This window comes from Podarcis cretensis (genome assembly GCF_951804945.1).
Source record: "Podarcis cretensis genome assembly, chromosome: 2".
Lineage (NCBI taxonomy): Eukaryota > Metazoa > Chordata > Lepidosauria > Squamata > Lacertidae > Podarcis > Podarcis cretensis.
The window spans coordinates 48,532,915-48,556,855 of record NC_137171.1 but is presented as its reverse complement, the minus strand read 5'-3'; the positions used below and the strand labels follow the sequence as shown (position 1 = coordinate 48,556,855).

At 38.3% G+C, this 23,941-nt stretch overlaps 1 protein-coding gene across 19 annotated transcripts in view; it reads right to left on the bottom strand.

Annotated features, from left to right (window-relative positions):
• Nucleotides 1–23,941, bottom strand: part of TENM2 (teneurin transmembrane protein 2) — a 716,795-nt gene that overhangs the window by 68,545 nt on the left and 624,309 nt on the right. For 18 of the 19 annotated variants that reach the window (XM_079964734.1, XM_079964747.1, XM_079964745.1 and 15 more), the window contains one exon: nt 4,388–4,534. The exons of the other annotated variant lie outside the window; for it this stretch is intronic. In XM_079964734.1, coding sequence (XP_079820860.1) covers nt 4,388–4,534 — 147 coding nt within the window. The remainder of the gene's footprint in view (nt 1–4,387; nt 4,535–23,941) is intronic. 19 annotated transcript variants of the gene reach the window in all.

Below are 23,941 nucleotides of genomic sequence, written 5' to 3'. Positions count from 1 at the left end.
GAAAGAAAGAATATGCCATATCCCAAATTCCTGGAGAAAATCCTCTTAGCTATTATACCAGTGTGTTCTGTGATTTTGGGATATCAGGCTGGCAACTGAAGTAAATGGGCAATGCCATATATATAGATGTTTTATGCCTATGGACATTTCACAATGGCATTTTGCATTATACAAAAATTTCTCAAGACTTTCCAAAGTTTAGGTAGATTTTAATAGGTAGAGTTTTCAATACTAAGAAGGAATATAACTGCAATAAGCTAAAATAGTGATGAGGAATATTTTGAGTTTCTGGCTCAATGCTATATGTACATACTGTTGCACACCACCCCAATCTCTGAGTGGTGCTAGAATCCGGGAGTTCCAGGTGCTTAACTACAGTTTGTGTTTCCTTTTGGAATGAGGCACAGTGGAGACTGGGGTCTTTATTTACACATAATACAAACTGAGCCCACGATGGAGGGGTTCACAGCATTAACACCCCAAAACTGTGTTGCTTCCACCATAATCACAGTCTTGGATTCAAACAGAAACCAACCATTACTCGCTCTCTCTCCAGCCAAAAGCACATGGGATTTTGCAGCTGTCTACTCATATAACCCCAAGGTTTGCAAGCAATCTAATTGCTGCTATTAACACTGGAAATCCAGAAAAGTCTGTACTTCATAATAACTTTTAGCCTTTTGTTATCCTGTGAATCTTGTTTTGAAATATTTTAATTCTCTGAATTAAGTCCATGGTGTTTTAAATGGTTATATGTGCCATTTTGAGAGATTTATAGATTTAATCACAGTACTGTGAGTATTAGATTCGTCATATAATCTTGAATAACTGTTCATAATCCCCACCAAAGATACTTAACAGTTATTTAGACTACTGAGGACTTGATTAGAAGAGGGATTAAATTTTAAAGGATGCTGCAAAGAGTAAATTAATGGACTTCAAACATCTTCTTAAAACCAAAAAAGGATTCTGGAATGAAAGCCTTTAACAGGGAGTTGGCCTCAGGAAAACGCTATCTTTTAATTAGACTGCCATCTTTGGAAAATTATTTTATAAAAAGCCTCACCTTTCACACACAAACACACACACACACACACACACACACACACACACACACTTTATATATTTAAAAAAAAAATCAGTTTAATGAAATCAGAAACAAATACCGTATTTCATAAGACACATATACTGTGCCATTCTTCTCCTGGGCACAGAAATTTATTTTATTTCTGTATGAAAAGGTACTTAAATTTTGTTCCACCCCCACAACAGAATACTAGTATGTGACTGAGATTTCACTGCGTCCAGCTCTATTTGTATGATTAATAAGACTAGCAGATATCCATAATTAGGAATACAGAATTCCCCTCCATGGGAAGGACAGCAAAAGCATACCAGAAATAATTATACTTAACTCCTACAGAGATTCCGACCTGAAGATAACCTGCTGAAAGCTTAGAATTCAATCTTTTCTTTTAGTTTGACATTTTTTCTTTTAGTTTGACATTTCTACACCTTGGATCTGATTTATGCCTCATGTAAGGCTGAACATGACCCTGCCTTTATAAAGACGAGAGACTACTTAAAGGTATGATTCTAACTAATAATCTCTATATGGCAAACCAAAAGCATCCTTGATTATGTATCTCCTTTGTGAGCAGTTTTCTACCTTTAAGGCTGTAGCAGCTGGACATAAGAACACAAAGAAGGAAGCACAAAGAGAGAAAGCACCGGGCATCCTGCCCCCTCCTGCAAACCAGCAGACAGAAAATCTAGTAAACAACACTTTAGCTTCTTTAAATGCTTAATAGTACAAAATTATCACTGTTTTCCACTAAAGATAATTGCCAACAGCCATACAATTATGGAGAAATTCTGGTCAAGGGCACCCTGTGGTGTAACCCTATAAAAATATTGAAGGGAGAAGAAGCATGAAAATTTGTTAACACAGCAGCAGTGTGGAGTAAGGAAACAGACTACAAGAACAAACGAGTATTGGGTCACAAGTAACTCAAATTCTACAGTTATGGGGATGTCACAGCAGGCAGAGACAAATGGAGAGGTGAAGCTCTATTATGGAAATCGGAAGATTTCTGTGAGCTCTCTTATGAAGAACACCCAAAGAATTTAGAAAAAGCAGCTCCAATAGAGATGAAAAATGATATTCGGAGTAGCAGAAAGAATGGCTGGTTTTAACTCTTGGCTCAGTCACAAGTTTCCTCTGTGACATTGGGCAAGTCCTTCAGACATACATTCAAAATACTTTCAGAAGTGGATTACTAAAAGAGCTAGTGGCATGTAGCTGCGGGTATATGTGAAGGTGAGCCTCCAGGATAAATATTTTACATAACAATGAGGCAGCTACTGAGAAGATGCCTGTGTGCTTCTGTTGTAGTGCTTCTGAGTACTTGGTCATAATTATTGAAGCTATTTGGCAAACTTACTCAAATGTGTATCTTGGTGTCCTAGAACAGTTTTTCATGTTCGGAATGCTGCATCAGGGTTTTTATTAAAACATTTAGAAATACTTCTTGAAATGATGACAAGACAAGGAGAAAATTATTAGTTGAAAATGCTGAGCAAATATTTAATGTTTAACAGAGCAATTAGTTTTGTTAATTATCATATGGCACTAGGTACTGTATTGAAGACTTCATGAAAAGTTGATGAATTCTGATCTGAAGTCTACTTTTATCAAATTTTTGAAAAGGTTGCTTGGAAAGGAATGTTTCTACAATAACATACGTGGCACTGAGAGATTTAGACGTCATTGCATCCACTATTTTTGATCAAATGTCAAGTTAAGTATTCAATATTTCAAATGAAGTAGCAATAAATTATTTCTATTGCAATAAACAATTCAGTTTGTCAGTTTGGGGAAGGGCTAGTTAGAGCTGAAATTATAAATGAAATGATAAATAGATGGAAATGAAATTGACAGGTTCAGGACAGACTATATAGAAAGCCTTTTCTCATGGAAGATATCATTCACACAAAGAATTCATTTTTACATTATCTGGTGATGGCCAAATATTACACAAATCCATGAACAATAGGCATGATAAATCTATTACACATAACTTCTAAGTGAGGCCTCTGTGATAAGAGGGAATATGGTCCTTGATTATCAGATACTATGAGTAAAGAAAAGGAGATGCCTTTACAACCTGCTTATGACATTTCCAGAGGTAACAAGCTGAATGCCTTAGAACACAGAGTAATGCAAGAGATGGCAGTATGGGCTGAACCACCAAGGCAATTATTCTGTTCTTTTTTACATAGCTATTTTGGAGGCAGCCATTCCTGTTTGCAATTCTGGCAAGTATAGTTAGCCCAATAGCTTGAGGGAGATGTATGTCCCCAAGGTTTGTTCCAATACCTTAAAATGTAAGCAAATTATAATGCATTGCATCAGTGCTTTTTGCTTGTCTAGTAGGTTTGAGAAATAGATTGACTGATCCTGGGGCCGAACCCTCGCCAAAACAACCCTGGGTGAAGGAGCAGGATGAATGCTAATGGGGTGGCATTGGGAAGGAGGCGGGAAGGCATCCCCCAGCCCCTGTGCACCGTGTGAGGGAACTAGTCATGCTGCCCTAAATCCACCTCTGGTGCTAAAATGAAACACTAAATATGGATTAAAATGGTCTGATCAGCAGGACTTTAAAGCACAGCTCAGGGCTCTTGCAAGCCGCCTGCAAAGAGCACTGTGCGGCGCTTTCAGACATCTGATCCGCAGCACTTCAGGAGCCAGGTGTGCAGTGCCTTCAAAACTCCACACACCCCAACTGGCAGGCCTTTAGAAGCCCCTTGTGGGCTTCAGAAGCCTAACCATCTTTTTATCTGCCAACATGTGATGTCCTATATGATTTCAGGTGATTGGCAGCTGGCTTTTCAACTGCATCTCTGAACGTAGAATATAAAGTTTCTTGTGTTACCTTTGTCTAAGATTCTGCCTGTCATCTTTGCTCTAACAAATATTTACAGTACTTTGTAAAGTATCCTACTTAATCAGCTGTATCTTTGCTTGAATAATGTGTAGTGCAGGCTGCTTTTCTGGACTTTTAGGTCATAAAGGGTGCATACCTGAAGACAGGACCGAGTCCTAAAGTTCTAAACCATACAATTCCCAACTGTAAACTCCGGCAGCAAAAACCTTAGTTTCACCAGAGATGAATGAAGCTCTACATTTTAAAAAGAAGTCTTTAAGGTCACATCATTTCCCCCACAAGAGCCCTTCTTTCTCCATCTCATTTGTTTCGATGGAAATGTAACAACAACACTTGACAATAGTAGGAGAGGGGGTCTTTCTCTAGTAAAATGACTCATGACGAAGCCGCACATAACCCTCTGTTCTTTAGGGGCTGGGAATTGGAAGACTTTTGCTCACCTCCCTCATTATCCTTGTTATCAGCACAGGAGGTTTCCATAGCAACATTGCATCCAGGCCCTCTCCAGCCGGTCTGGCAGACACACTGCCAGCTGTTCTGACCGAGTGTGCATCTCCCATTGCCATTGCACAAATCAGGGCAGCCATCTGGTTGAAGAAATGAAGAAGATAAGTACAAGAAATACTATTTGCACTAAGATTCTATGCTCAAGGCACATTAAACAATGTTACTGTGCACTCAAAAAGAAAGCTGAAGGCTGTATCAAACATGCTTGCTGGTGTAAGGAACATCTTTTTGCTTAGAGGATGACTATGGGAAGTAGAAGGCAAAAGAGAAATAATGCGTAAAAATACATGTAGTCTTCAGTGTCATAAATGTATCTTTAGGGTTGATTTTAATAGCAAAAAAGAATTAAGCTTCTACTGCAGCTAGATCTTATTCCTTTTTTTTTACATTTGAATATCTATAATTTTATGACATGTTACTAGCTCTATATAAGCATCCCCCCAAAGAATCTGAGACTGTGGTTGGATTCCTGCTACAAGTATCTATAAATTATTAGGGGACAAGTGTAATCTCAATAAAAGGAAATTTAATCCACGTGCATTTTTGCTATATCAGGGTTCTATAACCTAGATTGTGGGCTTGTACAAAACTCTGAAATGGAACATTTCAAAATAAATGTGCACTTTATACAAAATATGGTTATGGGTGGGAAAATGAGTGCACTCGTTCTACTTATGTCGTATCTTATTACCTGCAAAGCTACCTTAAAATAGCGAAGATCATTTAAGGGCTCCAAATTATTAAGGGTGTCTTTCCTTGCTATCAACTAATTTTAAGTCTTGGATTTCCCTGGATTTTTAATATACACACTTGGAATTCTGCAGCAGCCAAAGGCTACAACCAAACTACTCAGGAGTAACCATGTCACAGTAAAAATTGCAGCCTCCCTTGTACAAAAACACAAGAAGGTTAAAAACATCTAATAGCTGAAACCCCTTTCACAAATTGGAGGCAAAGTAATTTGTGTTCTGATTGCATAATTTGGTGAGCTGCAACACTAATGGATGTGGAGCGGTAACCCCTGCAGCAATGGAATGTCATGACTTGTGGAGTTGCACTAACGCAGTGAACTGGCCTGGAACTTAGAACCACAGGATCACAGAATGTGCTTGTGATGAAGCAGAAAGTGATTTATGTGCACCAGAACCACCCATCAACAACTGTGGTCTAGCACAGCCAAGCAAAGCTGTTGCATAAAGAAATTCAGTGGAAAATTAAATCTAAACAATATCTTTAAGCCTTCTTGGGTCACAGCTACAAATATATACAAGATTCAGGAATGAGATGATGATTCAGTGCCAACTAAAGAAACATAATCCCACTGAAGCTACAGTTTAACATACTACAAACAAGCAGTATTTTGACTCTTTAACCATAAAAATGAATTAAAAATTGAACTGAAGTGAATAGTTACTTGTTCTCTCTTCCATTTCACTGAACACTTTTTAAATGGGCTTGGATATTTATTAATGATCTCGCACTATTTTGACATGTGGAATTACATGGAAGCTAACAATTTCAGTAGGTCCCTATGATCTGTAAAGTGAGTAGTTCTGTTTAAATGTTTCGTTGTTCTGAACATACAAATGTGTACAGACAATTCTGATCACACAGAAAAGCAAAATGGATAATAGGAAAGCTTTGGCAGTCAGCATCCAGAAGGTAAAAAAGTCTCAGAGGAAATAGGACCTGTACTTTTTGATCAGTAAAACATAGACATAGAGAATAGGAATCAGGAACAAGAGTGCTTGAGCAACTTCTTTCAGGAATATATTTTCTCATTCATGCGATGGCATTTGATGCATGAATGTGATACCGATCAAAGGCTGGTAAGCTAACCAAAAGGACATGATCTGATCTATAATGGGAATATCCAAGACCCTTAATTATTATACAGATCATGCTATTTTATAATCTCTGCCTCAAAAAATAGTCACACTGACATAAAATGCCATAATTACACATAAGTTTTTCAGGATTGTGACCAAAAATCCAAAAGAATCAGTTTTAATGCCAGAAGCAATAATAAATATGAATATGGATGGTGCCTCTTGGTTATGACAGCTGCACAATATGGGAGATAACAGCACATATCTTGCATCTAAACAATGTGCTTGTTTACTGTGATGAAGTAAAATAAAATAAAATTGTTCTTTGATAAAAATCCTTGGGAATGTTTCTAGCAGGAACGTTCAAGCAACAACCCTGCACCAAAAAAAATCAGGGCATGTTTCCCTATCTTGAAGGGCAGTAAGCACAAGCACTGGTGTTAGGGGACATCCTCTGGGGAATGGCGGTTCGAATCCCTGCGACGGGGTGAGCTCCCGTTGCTCGGTCCCTGCTCCTGCCAACCTAGCAGTTCGAAAGCACGTCAAAGTGCAAGTAGATAAATAGGTACCACTCCGGCGGGAAGGTAAACGGCGTTTCCGTACACTGCTCTGGTTCACCAGAAGTGGCTTAGTCATGCTGGCCACATGACTCAGAAGCTGTACGCCAGCTCCCTCAGCCAATAAAGCAATATAAGCGCTGCAACCCCAGAGTCGTCCGAGACTGGACCTAATGGACAGGGGTCCCTTTAACTTTACACCCATTTTTACTTTTTCAAAACAGACAGGGGACAACTTCAAGGTACAATTTGCAACACTCAGCTAGTGCTGACAGGTTCCTCAGAGAAGCAGTACATCAGCCTTAACTATGCCTTCATATAATCTTTTCTATTTGAACAGAAAGTATGTGTACAGCTTTAGGCGGCAGGGAATTGGATACTTCAACTTATTTTAGGTATGGTATACCTACCGGTACTATTGCTGAACCATTATGTCTAATCTGGACCATTTCTTTTTTGAAGGTAAACTGTTCACTTTCCTTTCACAGCTAGTCCTTGAGCTCTCTGTTGCTACTGCCAACTGTGTGATGTGGGCTTGTTTTTCACAAGCCTGGAGAAGGCAACCTAAGTTTATAATGGCCAAGAATCACCACATACTAACAAGCCCTATAAAACTCCTTCTGCTGCTCATAAAGTGTTCTTAGAAAGTACTATTCACCCTGCTCTCAGGCAGAAAAAAAGAACTGCTTGCATTATACAGGCACAAAAGGAGGCAAGTACTCTGTGCAGTCTAAAATAAATCTTGAAGATGTTTTATTTTACCTCTTCAGCATGTCATGCATGCTGTCTGAACAACCACAATGATACTATATCAAGGGAGGCATCATGCTGCAGGACACCTGATTTGTTTTAAATGTAAAATGAGCATTAATTGTGAATATATACACTCTGGGTTTTCTTGTTGAAGGGAAATTGGAGAGAGATAAACAGATCAGAGTAGCAGAGGGGGTTTCTCCCCCAGTACATCTGAGCAAGATGAAAACATGAACAAAATCTCTGAAAAAGTTTTCATTGCAGCTGGGAATTAATAGACATGACTTTGCTTTTAGCTTGAAGAAGGAAGGAAGGAAGACTATAACGGACATGGTGTTGCTAGGAAACACTTTACCACCACAGCAAAGTTCATTCCATTTGTGGCCTTCCAAAGACAGATTTCATATTTCATAAACATATAAAAAATCAGAAACAGTTTCCATTAAAATATAATAAATACCTAAAAGCTAGTGCATAGATAGTCCACAATGTGATCTAATTATTTACGTCAACATGGGTTGCTTTGTGCATGTGTCCCTTTTAAAAAGCTGTGTAAATGAAGGATAAATTTAGCTTTGACAAAAAGCTCTAAGTGCAAAGTAGTGGCTACTTAGGATCTTTATAAATGCAAAAAAGCACATTCAAATTATCTCCGCATAAATATTTATTTGGCAGACAACACAAAACTGCTTTGTCAACCATTAGATAGATAGCTAGATAGACTGACAGATATATATACATATAGCTTGTCTTAAGAGCCCATTTATACAATACCTAGATGTCTACACAATCATCTATGGAGTAATAATTGTTGTTAAAAGCGTGTCCATTATTTTCATGCAATATATTTACATTTCAATCTAAATTACTTGCTTCTAAAAACTTCCTGAATATGTATAAGAGCTGGTGGTGACTGGAGTATCATGAGATGCTTATATTCATCTAACACTTACTAAGGCTCTTTACCAAATTATCTTGAAGAGCAGGAATCAAACTCTGCATGCTAGAATAGTGCTAACATTTTTATAAAACTCCAAATGCTCTCACAAAGAATTCTGTTGCAACACAACAATATGAGTACTATCTATATAGGTAAATAATGGGCACTTCAATCATTCCTTACAGAAACTCGAGCCAGAGTTTTAAAGTAAACTGGAAACTTAATGCAAGCAGAGTATCCTAAAGATAGGTACACTGCTGTAACCCTATATATATGAAATATGTTAACAAAAGATATTATCAATGGGCTTCTGAAACAGAAGGACATTATACTAGGACAGGTTTCCATTAGCTTCACATAATACACTACTTTAACTATGCTAGCGCAGATTTCTTAGTCTCCAAATTAATATATAGGTATATTTTCATGACAGCTTTTTAGCATATCAGTTATTTAGAGTAACAATAGCCCTATCCAGGCCTGTGCAGAGCTTGTCTGAGCCCTGGGGTGGCAGTCTTGTTAGAATAAAGTTAACATTAATGGGATTTCAAAGCTGGAATTGACATCCGGGGGGGGGGGGGATTTCTGAAAGGCGGTACTTTGTCCTGGATCTTAGGCAAGTCAATTGAAAAATAGCAGGTTTTTGGCGTTTTTGTAAAAAAAACAACAACTCAACAACTTTTGGGGTGTCCTGGCTTTTACTTTTTGAAATATGGCAACCCTACTATAAACTCAATCAAAAAAGCAGCTGGTTCCTGGCAGAACCTTGGCTGGCTTATCCCAGCAAGGCCCGGGGTATGTATACCTGGCTCCCCCCACCGTCTGTACAGGCCTGGTCCTCTCACATGCTCCTTCCATGCAATAGGCAATGTATGAACAGGGACAGGCTTCTCTAAGTGATGGTTCCCTAACTGATGACAAAACCCCTCCCCATATTTCTTATTTTCATGCTGTCATCCCTCTTGCTTTCCATTGTGCCCTGAACAAGGGAACCACCCACACCACCCTAAATCTGGTGTTGGTCTTGCAGCGTTTCTCAACCTGTGGGTCCCCAGATGTTGTTGGACTACAACTCCCATCATCCCTGAGCTCTGGTCTTGCTAGCTAGGGGTGATGGGAGTTGTAGTTCAACAACATCTGGGGACCCACAGGTTGAGAAAGGCTGGCTACAGGCAGGCAACAGCCCACAAAACTGTCCCTTAGATCATATGTTGTGCCATCCCCACTCCCCAGTGTCTATGCATTGAGCATGGGCACCTGCAAAGGATTGCATCAGCTGCAATTGTCCACACTCAATGCACAGGTGTCAGAAGTGGAGCCAGAAGGCACACCCTGTGCTCCACATATTAATCCTATGTGTGGACAGAATGCATCAATACAAATATTGACTTCATGTGTTGCAGAGATACAACTTGGGAAACATTCTCTGCATTAAACAGCATAGTTTTCTTCCTTACAATATATGACAGAAAATGTTTTTTAAAAAGCTCTCTTTGTTCAACTGCGGTATACACAGTCGAGCAGATAGCTTATCAGAATGGGCAAAACATAAGTAAATGAGGGCAGAGCTCTGGAATGTCTCCAGCAGTGTGCCTCAACATGATCTAGCAAGACCACATATCTGGATAAGAAGTTACCTTTTCTTGACCTTTTGGTTCTCAGCTTGCCTAAATCAATATTAGAAGAGGATTGGGAAAGGCTATTAATTAAGAGAATGAACTTACCTGACTCAGTAAGTTTTGTAAATTTATTGTTTTTGCAATATCAATGCAAATATAGATGATTAAAGTTCTTTTATATAAGAACAAGAAACAATTAGAAAATCCCCATCCTATACTATATACTATGGATAATGGTATTAAAGTATAAATAAATCACTGTGAACTTGAGAGCACAAAGCAACAAGACCCAAATTAACATGGTTTCCTAGTATAGGATTCTATGTTCATTTCAAAATTTATTAAACTTCCATAATAAGTCTAGTTTATCAATGGTGGAACTTGTTAAACAGCTTAAGTAAAATGTATGCTAAGCTCTCAAAATGAGTTACCAATTTAACTCACATATTAAATCCTAACTAAACTTTTCAGACTTGGAATATGGAGAATAGAGGGGTATTGGTACATAGGATTTGGTGTGGTTTTTGTTTTTGTTTTTAAGTTTACAGTATATGGTTATTTGTAGTGGGTATTAGAGGTGGACAAATATGTAAGTTTCTGTTTCTTTCCATTTCTCATTTTTCCAATCTTAAATTTGGTTCTTATTGTTCCACATCAGTTTGCAATTTCTTTTTAAAGGCCTCATGACAATTTCTTGGCATTTAGTACAATTCCTCCCAACAACCACACTTTTGTGAAGCAATTTCCACTGATACAATGCACACACTTGTATTAATTGAATTAATGACAAAATAAGGGGTATAAAAGTGGGCCAACTACGTTGTAAGTTAAAAGCTTATGTGGATGATGTTGTTTTGGCGTTGGAACACCCACTAGAAAGTGTACCAGTGGTTTTGGAGGAATTAAAGGAGTTTGGTAACTTAGCAGGTTTTAAACTAAACAAACAAAAACAACTAGTCACAATGCTAGTAAAAATACGGATGCTCAACTCACAAAAGACTTGGAAAGAATTAGAAGTATGAAGAGTGAAAAGAAAGTAAAATACCTGGGGATATGATTAACAGTAAATAACCGCAATATCTTGAATGATAATTACTCAAGGGCTTGGAAAGAAATTAGAACAGATTTGCAAATCTGGAATAGAATGGAGTAGAATATTTTCAGATTTTTTTTTTGCTCAATTCCTTGAAATCTTTGAAAGGAAAGATTTTTCTTTTTCTTTGTTGTATCGTTTTTGTTCATGCTTTGTTGATGTGGAATGTTATCAGAAAAGCGCGTGCATGCGCACGCACACACACACGGTTCTTTCTGTGAAAAAAATAAAAGCATGACTGATTTTTTCCAATAATGTTGAAAAATCAATAACTCCTATGGATTGTACCTTGCACATTCCTAATGAACTCAGACCTTGGCATTCTTACAGCTGCATTTCTTCTCTGTAGAATCTATAACAAGTTGAAAAGCAGTCTTTGGTTTTATTTTGAAGGACGGGGAAAATGATCACGAACACAGATTTAAGCAGTACTCGATGAAATTTAGTCCTGCCGGTTGCATTTCTGTCATGTTAAAGGTATTGTTGACAGATTCATACGAGATTTAGTAAACAGTATTAGTTTTTGAGATCAGATTAAACCACAGAGTATTGTTATACAGCTACTGAACATGAGTTTACAAAGAAACAGGTTCCCTTTTGAAAAACAAAGATACTATGGCGCCTGTCAAAAAGTTACTTGGTTCCCTCAGGAGATGAAATATGATGAATACAGAGTGCCATAAATCTGTCTGCATCTAGGAAGAATTGCACTTCTAGGCCATTGTAACATGAAGTAGACTACTGCAAATACTACATATCACACAGTAAGCAATCTTTAACCGAGAACCCAATGATTTGATAACTTCTGAAAGTCTTAAGGACACGGCAGCATCCTTGTTCTTGATTTCATATGGCAGTGCATTATATCCCAGCAATAATAGCAGCTCAATCCAACAGCTCACATCAATTTAAAGGGCTGGTTCAGACATAATACTAAACCAGGAATGACAAACTTCTCCCTTTTGGCTATGAAGAAGGAATTTAGAAACTAGTAACAGCGTGGCCTCAACGGGGTTCAAAGACTGGTTTAAAACAGAACCATTTTTTTAATGCCTTAATACACTTGTGTATTTGCAGAAACTAAGGCAAGGTATTACCTTTTCCCAGATCCAAGCTACTTAACAATGACATTTCAAAATTCCTCCCCCGACCCATTACACACACAGTACCAGAAAAAATGTACTGAGATACATGGGTCCTGAGAGACAAATACAACAGCTATCCTAGTCACACAATTCCAAAGGAGGAATTATTTGTAAATGGGAAAATGCTCCATTTCAAGGCAAGGTCCCAGATGGAAAGGCTCTGCTGTAAGACCCCCAAACCAGTCCAGGGGCTATGAAAGATATCTATCAGTTCAGGCAGGGGCATGGTCAAGAGGCAGCAGTTCAGGTAAATTAGTTGTGACTGCCATACAGAGCTACTAGAAAGATATTGTTCCAACAGTTCCTTCAGCTTGGTACTGAGACTTTCAAGCTGGAGCTTCTGGCACTACACATAGGGTGATCCCCAGGTTCCTTAGACTAAGATTCCTGACTCTTCCTGAGCTTCGCTAAGGTCCGGGGCCTCTAGGTCATTCATCGGTGAGGAATCCTACAGCTAAAGTATGACAGAGGGAGACATAGATATGCTCCAGGACAGTGAGGGGCAAAGATGTGACAAAACTGTGACAAAAAGTGATGATGGATCTACATATTTTGAAAAAACTTTGAAATACAATTTCCAACATTTCTGCACTGCTGATATCCTGAAAAAATGGTTCCAATACCAGAAGGTCACAGGTAAAATGTTTATTGTGAAGCTCATCCTTAGTGTGAACAGCTTTTGTAAAGCTCCCCTAATCCCTTTCTTTAATCTGTACTATATGCAGGGACTACATGTAGCATGTACATTCTACTGACTACTACATTTGGGCTCCTTCATTGCACAAATTCCTTCTATTTGCACATTGACGTGGGCTCCTTCTATTTGTAAAAACTCCTTTTTTTTCCAAACCGCATTAGATGATCAGTAATGTAGTCTTGCTTGTCCAAAGTGTGGCATGTCTCCATTAGGGAATGGTTGTTGCTGTGCTCATAGCTCATGAACAAAGCAAAGTAGAAAACCTGTTGCCTCCTTTATTCATCTTCTTAGTTTCCTTAAGACAACCACAGCCGTGGGATAAATTGTCATGCAACCATCTCAGATCAACCTAAAAATTCTCCCTTTAAAATAATTAATACATTTTGCTTCCTTGGATCCATAGTGAACAACAACTTGCTACTTGAACAGGAATAAAACATTTGTATCAGGAAGGAGCCCTTGACAGAGTTGGGAAGTATGTTTGGAATAATGTCAAACTAACCACCAAAATGAAAGGCGCTTCAGATGTTATGGAATGCAGGAGGACCAGCAAGTAGTATAATATAAGGTTATTACAGTATTATATATCAGTTGCCAAAAAGAGTAACAGTTAAAAAAATTACAAACCAAGTATAGATACTGGCTGGGATAAAAATATCCACTTAGAAGGCTTGTTGAAAGATGAAAATGTTCAGCAGAGGCAAAAAAGACAATAGAAATGATGCCTACCTGATATATAAAGGTAAAGGGACCCCTGACCGTTAAGTCCAGTCATGGACAACTCTGGGGTTGTGGCGCTCATCTTGCTTTACTGGCCAATGGAGCCGAAGTTTGTCCACAGACAGTTTTTCCGAGTCATGTGGCCAGCATGACTAAGCCGCTTCTGGCGAACCAGAGCAGCACACGGAAATGCTATTTACCTTCCCGCCAGAGCGGCACCTATTTATCTACTTGCACTTTGACGTGCTTTGGAGTGCTAGGTTGGCAGGAGCAGGGACCGAGCAGCAGGAGCTCACCCTGTCACGGGTATTAGACCACAGTGCCTTCCTGTACCTTGGGTTACAGATGCTTCAGGTTACAGATTCCGCTAACCCAGAAATAGTACCTCGGGTTAAGAACTTTGCTTCAGGATGAGAACAGAAATCATGCAGCGGCGGCGCGGGAGGCCCCATTAGCTAAAGTGGTACCTCAGGTTAAGAACACTTTCAGGTCAAAACAGACCTCCAGAATGAATTAAGTTCTTAACCCGAGGTACCACCGTATACAGCAAGTCACAAAGCGTGGGTGTCACCACACTAAAAGCCCCATTCTGAAACTGTGAGGAATGAAGCTCCTGATAAGATGTTATTTGCAGGATGCTCTCCCCTGCAGAACACAGAGACCAATTGGGTATATGAGGGATGAGATTACATTAATTTATGATTAGGTAAGGTTACATTAATGGTTTTAGTGCCACAGATGAACCCTGAAGAAGGACTTTGCTGGTAGATTGAAGAGTACTGCCATGAGACTGAATTGCATCAGAGTACTGCACTTGCTGCCCATTTACTACAGGCCTAATTCAAGGTGCTGACTCCAGTGTATAAGACAATAACTTGAAGTTGTGTCTCTCCCATGATCTGTCAGCCTGTGCCTTAATATTTTTAGGGGGGTTTCTGCTGGTGGTCTTGTCTATAAAAGTTCATTCAGTGGGGACTCAGAGCAGACTTTTCTTTTATATGGTGTCCCAGTTGTGGGGACTTTTTCCTGGTGGTGATAAAACTGTCCCTCATACAATTGGTCTTCAGATGTCAAATGAAGACATATTTATTCCTCCTAGCCTTTAGAGATTACTGAGCTGACTCCTGGTTGTTTCTTGCTGAATTATTTGCTGCTTTTAGTATTCCTTGTGTTTTTTGGATATGTATCATAATCTAAACGTTGATGCATGGTTTAACAAACAAACAACATCTGGAGGGGCACAGGTTAGCCAACCCTGTTCTAGACCCTGTTGTAGAATTTCATCCTGAATTTTACCATGAGTCATTGCAATGGAAAATGGGAAATATAAAGTACATTCATCAGTGGAAAAGAATTTATATAGAATGTAAACACATATTGGATGCACTTTTAACTGGATGCTTAATTAGCAGATTTTCTTAACAGCTTTCTTAAAGCAGTTATGGTCTGTTGTGAAAATCCTTCTTAATCAGGATTTTATGCAACTGTGTAATGATCCAAGAGTCTCTTTCTGGTCAGTGTACAAATCCAGGAATGATAGATACTTAATGCATTTAAAGCATTTTTCTCCTTATAATTTATAAAACAGTTTGCTCTTAATCAGAGTTATCTGAAAGCTGTGTTTTCTGTAACTGCACCATTCCAACCCAATATTCACAAGGGATATCTAATGTTCATATGGAATGTGATCACAAATCATTCTGCTCCCCTTCCCAGTTCTCCCACATAAGAGAATGAGGCTGTTTCTGGTTGTGTGGAGCACCTGGTGTGCACAGGTACCTAACTCCTGCAGGTCGTCAACCAGGTATGTTGCTGATGTCCTTTGCACAATAAAGCACACCTACCATCCCTAATAATATTACACGCAGCTCCTATACATTATATACGGTTAGACCCATAGATCAGAGGCTACTTTCACTAAGAACAGTATAGTACACAGAACAGAACAGGAAAGAAATGGTGGGGAAATGCAACAGCAAGTATCTGCAGAAAAAAGATCTGGATCCCCCTTCCCTTCACATTTCTGCATTTATTGCATTAAAAACATGTATGTAATAATATGTAAAGAATTAATCTAGGAAACACACTATAACAACAGCAGCAGCCAGACTGCACAAAAATACCTTACACCAGCATGCTGGCCTTTGCTCCTTGTTTCTCTGAGATTTAAAGTGCTTCAGTATATACTGCTTCATAATTCTTTTTTTAAAAAACACAGTTACTACTGCAATTTTAGTTAAACTATAGATGCCCTTGATCCAATGCCAACCCACTCTGTATTTTCCCACTGTAATTGATGTATTTCACACTTTTATTTTATTTTTTCCATCAGTTTCTCAGAACATGCTCTCTATGGAGCAGGCCATAATCAGAAATGTGGGGATTGGTATTCCAATAAGGAATCAATTAATAACGATTCTAGAGAAACAATAGTAAAATACAATTTTGTTTCTATGATGCCAGTTAAGGAATCAATGGGTCTAACCATTTGCACACTTCTTTTCTTTTCCTTGCTTTTATTATCAATTCCTATCAGAACAAAGAAACCAATGACAAATTCCGTTTGTTTTCCCTGTACCTACTAACTTTCTAAAACACAAATATAAACAAAGCAAAACAAGAGGTTCAGTCAGAAATCAATGCTGCATCTTGGAAATTACATTCAGAAAACACAAGACTTGTTACTGTTATGCTACCTGTGAACTGTTACTGTAAGACTTTGAAAACAGATGAGGAGCTGATGAAGAGGTGGAAAGTGCCCAGGAGTGGACTGGAGTGAAGCCTGTGAGCTTGGTCAAGTCCGCCCCCAGGGCGGAGCCAGTACTGCAGCTTGCCCACGATTGGCAATTTGAGGACAGGCTACAATCCCAGCTGGCTGGGATGAAGACCAAACAGGGTTGTGCCAGCCTGGGAAAACCCCTGGCCATGTCCCTCATTGGAGCCAAGGGGATGGGGAGTTCCACTGCTGCCTGACCACATATGATAAGCAGTTCTGTAAGACTTTGAAAATAGATAAGCAGGAAGTACAGCTTATCAAATGCTGTAACCCTAATGCTGTCTCATATTGTGCTTTATTTTTTATTTTAAAAAGGAACAAATAATTATCATGAAATAAACTTTGACGTGGCATGCAAAAAAACCCCAGTAAAAGTGCTATGATACTTTAAAATCAAAGGAATGCAATTTTTTTAAAAAAGAAAATTAAACCCTGCTTTCTAACTTTAATGATAAGCAAGCTGCTGCCATAAAGCTTTGTGCTATGATGCTAATTTCTTTATTGGCTCACAGAGGGAATAGGTCTGCAAGAGCAAAAACACACATTCTGCCTTGCTTCATTAAAGGGAAAAGCAAAAGACGTCGGCTTAGTTTATATTCACAATGTGCTGAAAAGTTGATGGCAGCATGCTGAAAGAACCAAGTGCCACTTTCCACCATTCCCAGTGGTAAAAACAAAAGAATGTTCTCTCATCTGTACTGACGTTTCTTTGGTTTTATGAGAATTACAATCATCAATGGCAGTTACTCCTTTTGTATTTGCACAAACTGAATTTGCAAAAATAACATCATTTCTCTCCTTGTGGGAGATTCCAAGCCATTTGAGATCAGTATTTTGATGCTGAACCACTTTTGTGATCAATAAATCACTAGCTTGTAAAGAAAGAGAATTAAGTAAAATGTTATTACTAAACTAGTAAGATACTTATTTTCTCTCCCTCCCTACCTTAATGCAGCTTTCTGGATAAAATATGAGACTATAATTTCTATACTTTTAATTAATTATATACAGTGGTGCCTTGCAGGACGAAATTAATCCGTTCCGTGAGGCTCTTCGTATAGCGGTTTTTTCGTCTTGCGAAGCAAGCCCATTGACAGCTTAGCGGATTAGCGCTATTAGCGGCTTTTAGCGGATCAGCTGATAAGCGGCTTAGGGCTTAGAAAAAGGGGGGGGGAAGGAAAAAAAAGTCGGAAAAACTCGCAAGACATTTCGTCTTGTGAAGCAAGCCCATAGGGAAATTCGTTTTGCGAAGCGCCTCCAAAACGGAAAACCCTTTCGTCTAGCGGGTTTTCCGTCTTATGAGGCGTTCGTCTTGCGGGGCACCACTGTATACAGGCAGCCCGCCGTTTACGAAGGGGTTATGTTCCAAGGCACAGTGCGCGTTGGTCGTGTATAACTGAAACCCATTGAAAAAGACTGCAGACACCTGCTCTACCCTTTTAGTGACATTTCAGTGACATCTTTAGGTAGTTTCTCAGTCACTTCCGGGTCCACATATTGAACACACTTAAACAGGGGGCTGCCTGTATTCCAATATCCTTCACATATTAAAAAAAAGTATTAATAGCACTTTGGAATGGACCTATCACTATCATGCTAATGGTGTTATCGTTTTCAGTAGTATGGTGAATTGGGACCATGTTCAAGATATTTGGTGGACCTTTTGGAGAAAATTAAAATGTACGCAGCTGAAATTCTAGCTACATATATTATTCACTAACAGCTTTGTTATTTAACATATACCTAAAGAAAACATAATCACCTTCTTTGTGGTTTTGACTTAGAACTCATATAAAATTGAACACATATTCTAAAGTTACCAGTGCTTGTATATTTCAAATTTTTGTATTAAGAAATGAATCAATGTTTAATTATATGAAAAAATACCTCTATTAACTCCTGTAATTTGATGCAGAATAACTACCTGAAAATGCCTACATGCTGTCCTTCTTTGCTGTGCATAAATAACATGCCTTGTTCTTTGTAAGTTGATTGAGCTACTCTGCACTGGACTGCTAATGCATCAATATAGAATAAAGATATAATGGGATTAGGAGAAAAGCAATAAACCTGCATCTTGAATGGCAGTTTTTCAAAATTATGGTTCCCTGTTACCAATACAGCAAACCTAGTGCCTTTTGATTTACATAGTTTCTCAGAGTACTATGAAAATCTTATAGGATTTAGAATGCTATGAGTCTTATAGGATAGGATTGAAACAGGAATGAAAAGAAACAACTTGCTCGTTTGCTTGTTTGAAAACCCAAAGGGGAAAAAAAAGTCTTGATGAAAGAAAAACATGTGACATGACAATTGCCATTACAAATTAAACACTGGGATCACATAAAACCTCATCCAGCCCTTCACCTTCATGCTAGGTCTTGATGAGGATAAAGTTGGTGGAGAATTTGTGTTTACAACTCTAAGGCATCTCCATAAAACCATACATGATGCCTGTGGAAATAATGCCACTGTCTAGCCCATCAAATGTCAAATAAATAAACAACTATCTGACATTTAGAAGACATCTGAAGGCAGCCCTGTTTAGGGAAGTTTTTAATGACTGATGTTTTAATGTATTTTTAATCTTTTGTTGGAAGCAGCCCAGAGTGGGTGGGGAAACCCAGCCAGATGGGTGGGGTATAAATAAAATAAATAAATAAATAAATAAATAAATATTATTAAACAAAGATTTTTTTGCTTACTTTTATTTTTAAAAAGATAAAGATTGAACTTTGCAAGTTTACTTACAAGTAGTTCCACTGACCTCAGTGAGTGTGCTTCATCTGAGCTCTACAAGAGAATATCACCCAGATCATTTGCAAATTTCTATATACAACTTCAATATGCAGCTGGTGTCTGGAAAGGCATGATTTCAGTCTCAATAGTTAGCTGAATATTCTGGATTTTTCATTCAAGAATTAAAAGTATGATGCTATGATGCATTATTATAAAATAATAATGTACAGACCAATTCTGCAAATCATTTTCATGTGTGGCTCTGAGATTTTCTTCTTTTTAAGAAGCTCCCTACTTTTTGTTTGACTTCCAATAGTGAGCGCCCAACTACCACCAGAGTTTATCTCTACAGTTAAAATATCTCTGTTATTCTGTCTCCAGCAATACCGTGTAATACCTTCACTCACAGAAACTGGTGCTTGACACTACAGGGTATAAAATAACATAGAAAACACATTGTTGGAATATTAACAGTTGGCTAGTGCAGTAAATACACTTCAGGACAGCAAACTCAGCTCTGTCTTTTTAGCAGTTAGATCAGCAGCTTGATCAATCCTATTTCATTTTTCTTTTCTTTCTGGGGCTTCATAAAAGTTCGAGAATTGATAGAAAAATCAATATAGCCCATGTAGACACAGGAAAGGAATATTCTTATTTAAGTCAGGAAGTTATTTACAAATATCTGCAGGATGCAGCTCTTTGAAGTCCTGCATGACACAGCGGAGAGGAACACAGCTGAGAAGTACACTGATTGCCTTTTAAAGTGGCCCAAAGAAGGAATAAGGTTGTATGTTTTGCACATAAATAAATGGAAAGGCGAAAAATGGCAACATTGTGTGGCATTTTCTAGTCATGACTAGAGGCGTGAAGTTAAATGACAGATAACTGATATTCCTATTGAAATTGTGTTTTATCTGTTCCTAGAAGATCATACAACAAGCAACTGTTGATTCTCAATAAAGCCTGAATATAATTAATTATGTTTCTACCCTACCAGCAGATAGAACAAAATTGTCACCCAAGTAGATGCAAACTACAAAAAATGAAGCACACTTTAAAATTCTACTAAATTATTGATACTTAGGCTGTAATCCTAGACGTAATTATTTGAGAGTAAGTTCTATTCAACACAACGTGAATTATTTCTGAGTAAACTTGCACAGGAATGTGCTACTAAGACCTATTAGTGCGCAGTTACCAACCAATGGGATCACCACAGCATCAACAGCCTTTCCACGCATGGAGGCCAGAGCGGGGGGAGAGGCAGACGATTGCTGCACTAGCGAACAAGAAAATTGTGGTCATATTGATCCTAAGACACTGTAATGCCATTATTGTTGCTTCCTGCACCCTGGCCCCGGCGACCTCGGACCACCTGGCTGGCAAAGCCACAGTTTCTTTTACTAAACTCAGGTGTGCCTGGGAAGACTGCTTGGCAATTATGGTATTATTTCATTATAATTTTGTTTCAACATAGATTTAGGCAAATGTCATATGTTCTCTCGCACAAAAGAAGATGCAGTATTGATCACATTGGATGAAGACATTTAAATCTCTATTGTAGAAACTTTGTTGATTAAGCAGAAGGTGGCATTTGTTTTCTTTATCTAGTCATGTCCTTTTTCTCACTTTCTTATAGATTGGAGTGAAAGGGCTAGAAATAACTACAGGAATATGACACCCTCTCCTCCCCAGCACTTTTTCAGAATTACTTGCTTTTGTCAGGGGTAGCACATTTCCCTCTTTGTTATCTTCAAATTTTATCCCATCTCTTGCGGAAATTGTTTCTGCTTTTTTAAAGCTATTATTGAAATTACTTTAAGGAAATCAGTAAGAAAAAAAAGAAATCTTTGACACAAAGAGTATTCTAATGGGACAAAACTATCCAGCAGTGCTGGAAGGCAACACAATGTTCTACTGGGCATAGATTTGTTGATTACTGACTTAGCTATAACAGTAGATGAAATGCAAGCAATATTCTTGATCGGCTGCAACTCTTTCCCTCTTCCCTAATACTCTCCACCCCTTCTGCTCCCTGGGCCTGGAAAAAGCAGAATGTTTGTATGATGCCTAAAAGGGCAAATGTTTTAAGGTGATCTTATCAAAACAATATCTACTGCTCTGCACAGTAAGATTAGTAGTGAATACCAATAGTCACAATCTAATGTACAATATTATTGTTTTGTCATTCCAAGGAATAGGGTCCAAAATGAAAGCACTTTTACATGGGCTTTTGCCACAGAAATATCTGGTTGAATAAAATAGAATACCAAATATTACATGTATTTGAGTGTGTGCTGTTTTAAAAAATATTATACATGTGAATAAAGCTCAGTTTAACTCTTCATTGAAAAGTGGGATCAAACACACCGCAGCAGCCCTGAAAAACATTAACAAGACTTCTATGTAAAGTATTCTACAACTCTGTATTCCAAGAGTCCTCAACCATGGGTGTTTAATCAGCCCTTCATTTTTTTAGTGAAAAAAATCAATGTTTTTAGCTTTATGATTCTTTACGTAATGCACATACATGTGCTACGGGTCACACTGACTCAAACAAATGCTATTTAAAGTAATTAGTTACTTGTCATGTCTATAGATGTTTAGCTCAGAATCTGTACTGTTTATTTCATGTGGGAAAGAAACATAGAAGGTAAAACATCCACCCCACCCTAATATTTTGTTTATTTTATAGTAGGCAAATCACCCACTTTCCTTAATATCACCAAAAATGGTATTAGGGGTCAACAGTATCCCACAGGTTTGCAAAACACATTTACAAACTTAACCGGTTTAAATGTGTTCTCTCATTGTTTAAATTTTTATTTGGATCCAGCAAAACTATTTTTTCATCATAGCTATCACTTTGCATGAAACTTATTAATCTGGGTTTACTGAGTTCCAAATTTAAGGCGCAATAATTTGCAAGCCAATAGCTCCCACACCTCAGCAAGATACCAGGCTCAAGGGCTATTCTTAGTCATGAACCTTTAGGTGGCCCTTTTTCTCTGTTCATAGAAATGTGTTGCTGAGGGATGCCCTCATCACTTCTGGGGCACAATGTCACCGGCCTCCTTGAAAAAATTCAATACCATCATCAGATGTGATGATCAGCTTCAACACTGAAGTACCACTGCGAGACAAATTTGCTCCTCTGTAAGATCTATGGGATATGTTTACCTGCACTCCTGCACAATCATTCTTGCCATGTGAAAATAAATGCCATTCACATGAGATGTCCAATGTGGCAGCATATTTATGATTGAAATCTAGGCCCAGTGGAGGTTAACAAAGCAACAATACATTTAATGGGGCTCTGTATATATAACAACTGGGCAGTAGATGATCTAAGCAAAAAAGCAACCTCTGGTTTTCACATGGAAATCATCAAACAAATCACAGAACAAAAACAAACAAACCCCAAACTCTCATGGTAAAATTTTAGCATGTAATATGTTCAAGAATTCACTTTGCGTTGGCATATTTCTTTTTGTTGTTGCTCAGTTGTAATTTCTGTTCTATGGTTTCATTATAACCTTATCCGATGATTGTAAATCACTTCATAAGTACACCACAGACCTTCATTATCACTGCAGGGAGCTGTTTTTCTCTGTGAGTTAGCAGGTGCAGGAATGGGATAGTGGTTGCAATATGCCATATAGAAAGATCTCTGGGATCTACTTCATTGACATAAGGCCACCACCTACTGTGGCTGTTTAAGTGAAGATCAGTGGCATGAGCACATTTTTAAAATGGTGCCTAAGGTTTTTGCATTACCACTTTTCCAGTTAGATATAGTCACTTAACCTCTTAAGATTGAAAACGCATCATTTTCAACATATATATTATTATTACTGCACTGCGTGTTCTACAGTAGTTCTACAGTACTGTTTTTACCTGTAGTGAGCATCCACGTCTAGAATAGGTGAGAGTTTGTGTCAAAAATAAAATCCCGTATTTCAGAATTCTCAGCCCATTATGAGCCAAGCCCAAACCCTCTCCGTTGCTTGTACTGAGCTTAGTACCACCTCAGAAGCAGCAGACTATGTGCATTTACATCTCCTACCCTTTACACTCGAATTAATCTTGCAGTTGGTGTAATAACACTGGGGACAGTAGGGGCTGGGGTTTTAATTTTATTGAGAACACTTCTGCAGCTGCATTCTGGACACCAGGACCCCCCAAGTAAACTACATTCCCTGAGGGAACCTGGGACAGCATTCCTCAAGGTCCTCCTTGCTGTGAAGCCCAGTGTTAGCACCACCACTGTCAAGGAAAGTTTTGGAAATATGGAAGAGGGTGATTTGGGGAGGGGGGGCAGGATGTGGAATCACATTTCTTCATCAGCTTGGAAAAATTATGGGGAAGTTTACTTCTATGTACATGAAGCTCCTGGCAGGACTGAAGTAAAAAGAAAAAATGAAGATGCTGAGATTCACTTGTTGAAAAAAATAGTAAAAAATAGAAACCGAAGGATAAACGTTCAAGTTAATTTTGTAAACGTTTTAAGATTCTGTAAGCTCCAATCCTAAAGCATAATAAGGCTACATCATTCTCAGTATATTTTCTATTCACCAATAATAAGGCTACAGTTTTTATACAACTCCTAAGTCCTACAA